General features: G+C 46.8%; 1 protein-coding gene across 1 annotated transcript; it reads left to right on the top strand.

The window, feature by feature from the left end:
• Positions 1-726: 726 nt before the first annotated feature.
• LOC139235388 (zinc finger protein 530-like) lies at positions 727-1,806 on the top strand (the record flags this gene model as incomplete). The annotated part of the gene is made up of 1 exon (XM_070866525.1): positions 727-1,806. A coding segment is annotated over exon 1 (993 nt), but the record flags the coding sequence as incomplete, so codon positions are not given.
• Positions 1,807-4,501: the final 2,695 nt, after the last annotated feature.

Here is a 4,501-nt window from a genome sequence, read left to right as displayed (position 1 = left end):
GCCAGAGTCAGCATCTTCAGTGGTGGGGAAAGAGGGGAGGGACGGAGAGGACCCAGTGATTATAGAAATGACCCTAACCAGAGAACGCACCATCAGGGGAGCAGAGGTAGAGGAACCAGTGAGTGCGGAACTGAACACAGCCAGACTCAGCATCTTCAGGGGAATTGGGAACCAATGAGTGTCGACCTGAACCCAGCCACAGTCAGAACATTCAGGGGAGGAGCGGGACGGGAACCAGTGACTACAGAACTGAACCCAACCAGAATTGGTCGTGAAAACTGGGAGTGGAGGAGAAACAGGCTAGAAATGTGTTGATTTGGATTTCAGCGCTGCAGGAGGGACAATGTGTGGGACAGGGATTTACAGCTTTGGAAGAACAAGAGAGGAAAGAATGTTCAATGGAAACTAGATGTGTCTATCCTGAATTTGTGTCTTGTACTGACAGAGATGAGTTTTGTTATCTCCTTTTACAGCTTATTAGAAGGGGAGATTTTCAGACCGGAAACACAAACCAAACATCGTGTCAAGATCTGATGGAGTCAATCGATTCATCAGGACCCGAATATCATCGGCCTTTGAAAGTGGAAGGAGAAATGTTTGTTTGTTCTGACTGTGCGAAAAGATTTCAAATATCTGTGTGACTGGAAAAGCACCGTGTTCCAGTGCACTGCCTGTGGAAAGAGATTTAACAAGTTACACAGTCTGAAGAAACATTGCAACATTCACAGCGGGGAGAAACTGTAAACGTGTTGTGTGTGTGGGCGAGGCTTCAACTGATCGTCCAACCTGGAGAGTCACAAGGATACCCGCACCATGGAGAAACTGTGGAAATGTGGGGACTGTGGGAAGGGATTCAGATCACCATCTGTCCTGGAAATTCATCAACACAGTCACACTGGGGAGAGGCCATTCACCTGCTCTGAGTGTGGGAAGCGATTCACTCAGTCATCCGACCTGCTGAAACACCAGCGAGTTCACACTGGGGAGAGGCCATTCACCTGCTCGGAGTGTGGGAAGGGATTCACTGCATCATCTGACCTGCTGAAACACCAGCGAGTTCACACTGGGGAGAGGCCGTTCACCTGCTCAGAGTGTGGGAAGGGATTTACTTGTTCATCCAACCTGCTGAAACACCAGCGAGTTCACACTGGGGAGAGGCCGTTCACCTGCTCAGAGTGTGGGAAGGGATTCACTTGTTCATCCAACCTGCTGACACACCAGCGAGTTCACACTGGGGTGAGGCCGTTCACCTGCTCGGAGTGTGGGAAGGGATTCACTCAGCCATCCATCCTGCTGACACACCAGCGAATTCACACTGGGGAGAGGCCGTTCACTTGCTCTGAGTGTGGGAAGGGATTCACTCAGTCATCACACCTGCAGTCACACCAGCGAGTGCACACTGAGGAGAGGCCGTTCACCTGCTCGGAGTGTGGGAAGGGATTCACTTGTTCATCCAACCTGCTGGCACACCAGCGAGTTCACACTGGGGAGAGGCCGTTCACCTGCTATGAGTGTGGGAAGGGATTCACTTGTTCATCCCACCTGCTGACACACCAGGGAGTTCACACTGGGGAGAGGCCATTCACATGCTCTGAATGTGGGAAGGGATTCACACAGTCATCCAACATGCTGACACACCAGCGAGTACACACTGGAGAGAGGCCGTTCACCTGCTCGGAGTGTTGGAAGGGATTCAATCAGGCATCCCACCTGCTGACACACCAGCGCGTACACACTGGGGAGAGGCCGTTCACCTGCTTGGAGTGCGGGAAGGGATGCACTCAGTCATCCACCCTGTTGAAACACCAGCGAGTTCACAAGTGACTGCAGGAGTTGGATTCTGCTGTTATTGAGGCTGTTAATCACATCCTGACTGAACCATGTTCATTCTGACAGTTGTGGTTTGTCTCTGTTGATGTTAATAACCCTGTAACTGGGCTGGACTTTAATATTCTGGATATATTGCTGATTGTGTTCTCGGGGCTGCAGTGTCCATTTAAGAAACACTGCTGGTTATCTTTCCCCTTAATTCAGCAATTCTCAACAGAAATTTAGTTTGCAATAAAATTATGAACTTTTACTTTAATCCTAAATTGATCTTTGGTACAAAATCTAGAATAGTGTGTGAAAGTTTCCACTGAATAAAATCTCCAATTGGAATGAGCTTGCTGACAATTCTTAATGCCTTGCTCATTACACACAGTGGCCCCTCCATATCCACCAGAAAAAAGGGGAATAGGAATTGGTGGGGAATCAGTGTACCCAAATGTTGTCCTTCCCATCTGGGTGTGTCAATCCTCTCGGCACGAGAATGGAGACAAGTCCAGACCAAAACTGTGCGCAGTAGCCCAGGTGTGGTCTTACAGTTGTAGCAGGACTTCCTTACTTTTAGACTCCATCCCCTTTGCAATAAAGGCCAGCATTCAGTTTGCCTTCCTGATTATTGCTGTACCTATATGCAAACATTTTGAGTTTCATGTACAAAAATCCCCAGATCTCTCTGTATAACAGCATTTTATAATCGTCCACATCTAAATAATAATTTGCTTTTTTTTTCCTACCAAATGAAATCACCTTATATTTTACCACGTTATAGTCCATCTGCCAGATTTTTGCCCACTCATTGAACCTATCTATATCCCTTTGTAGATTCTTTGCATCCTCCTCACAACTTGCTTTCCCACCTATCTTTGTACCATCGGCAAATTTGACAATGTTACACTCGGTCCCTTCATCCAAGTCATTAATATAAATTGTAATTAGTTGAGGCCCCAGTACTTATCACTGCGGCACCCCACAAGTTACTGTTTGCCAACCTGAAAATGACCCATTTATCCGGACTCTCTGTTTTCTGTTAGTTCAACAATCCTCTATCCATGCTGATATATTATCCCCAACCCCGTGAGCTCTTAGCATGTGCAGTAATATTTTGTGTGGCACCTTATTGAATGCTTTCTGGAATTCAAAATATACAACATCAAGTGGTTCTCCCTTACCCACTCTGCTCGTTACATCCTCAAACAACTACAGCAAATTTGTCAAACATGATTTCCCTTTCATAAAACCATGCTAACTCTGCCAAACTGCAGTATGGTTTTCTAAATGTCCTGCTAGTACTTCCTTAATGATGAACTCGAGTATTTTCCCACTGACAGATGGAAATCTAACTGATGTATAGTTTCCTGCTCTCTGTCTCCCTCCTTACTTGAATAAACGTGTTACATTTGCAGTTTTCCAGTCCACTGTGACCTCTCCAGAATTCAGGGTATTTTGGTGGATTACAACCAATGCATGCACTATCTCTGCAACTAATTATTTTAGGACCCGAGGATGTATGCCATCAGCTCCAGAGGACTTGTCCACCTTTAGTCACATTAGTTTGATTAGCACTTTATCTGTAGTGATAGTGATTGTTTTAAGTCATCCCCCCCACTCCCCCTCCGCAATAGCTCCTTGGTTAGCAACTGTTGGTATGTATTTGTGTCCTCTACCGTGAAGCCTAATACAAAATTTCGTTCAAAATCTCTGCCATTTCCGTGTTTCCCATTAGTAATTCTCCAATGTCATCCTCTAGCGACCAATGCTTACTTTAGATACTCGTTTCCTTTTTATATCCCAGCAGAAGCTCTTACTGTTTGTTTTTATATTTCTTGCTAGTTTGCTCTCATCTGCTATCTTCTCTGTCTTTTTCATATTTCGTCATCCTTTGCAGGTTCCTAAAAATTCCCAATCCTCTGGCCTTCCACTGTCCTTCACAACATTATCTGCCATTTTTTCCAATTTGATACCATCCTTTACTTCCATGACGACACTTGTTGCACACGTGATTGACGAGGACACGAGAAGTGTGGTTGCTGCACAACGACAGGGTTTCATCTGTTTCAACAGAAACAGCTACACTGTGTTATTTCCAGAAATAATCCCCGCTGTCTGGCCTGAAAGAATCCATGTCACTACCAAATGAGCAATGTTTCCTCCACCGCACAGAGTTCCGTCTGTTTAAAGCCACGACAGAAATGTCCCGTTTCCTCCTGGAGTTTGAGGGACATCAGCTTTAACAATGGGGCAGAGTTTCAGCCAATGAGCGAGATCCGGACCCAGCCCCGCCCACTGGGGGCTGCAAGCCCCACCTCTCGCACACTGTGATTGCTTGGAGGATCAACCGCCTGCCTGGTCCTCCAGCCCCGCCCCCACTCCCCCTATTGGTCGGGAGCTACCGTCAATCAGCCAGGCAGTGTGAACTGAGCATGCACAGTGGGTGAGTCAGCAAGTGAGAGATGGGCGGAGGGAGGGAGCGGGTTAATAAAGAACACGCTTATTTGTACTGCCAAAATGGCCGCCACGCCGCACCGTTTGTCTCTGATTGGTCCCTTGGAGGATAAGCCACACCCTGAGATTTCACTGGAATGTGTAACTGGAACCGCCCATCGCAAGGTCTCACTGACTTTGCAAATTGTAACTTGATCCACTTTGAATTCCTGAAGTGACAGATGACAGAGCT

This window comes from Pristiophorus japonicus, chromosome 23 (assembly GCF_044704955.1).
Source record: "Pristiophorus japonicus isolate sPriJap1 chromosome 23, sPriJap1.hap1, whole genome shotgun sequence".
Taxonomy (NCBI): Eukaryota; Metazoa; Chordata; class Chondrichthyes; family Pristiophoridae; genus Pristiophorus; species Pristiophorus japonicus.
This window is presented reverse-complemented; position numbering and strand designations above follow the sequence as displayed.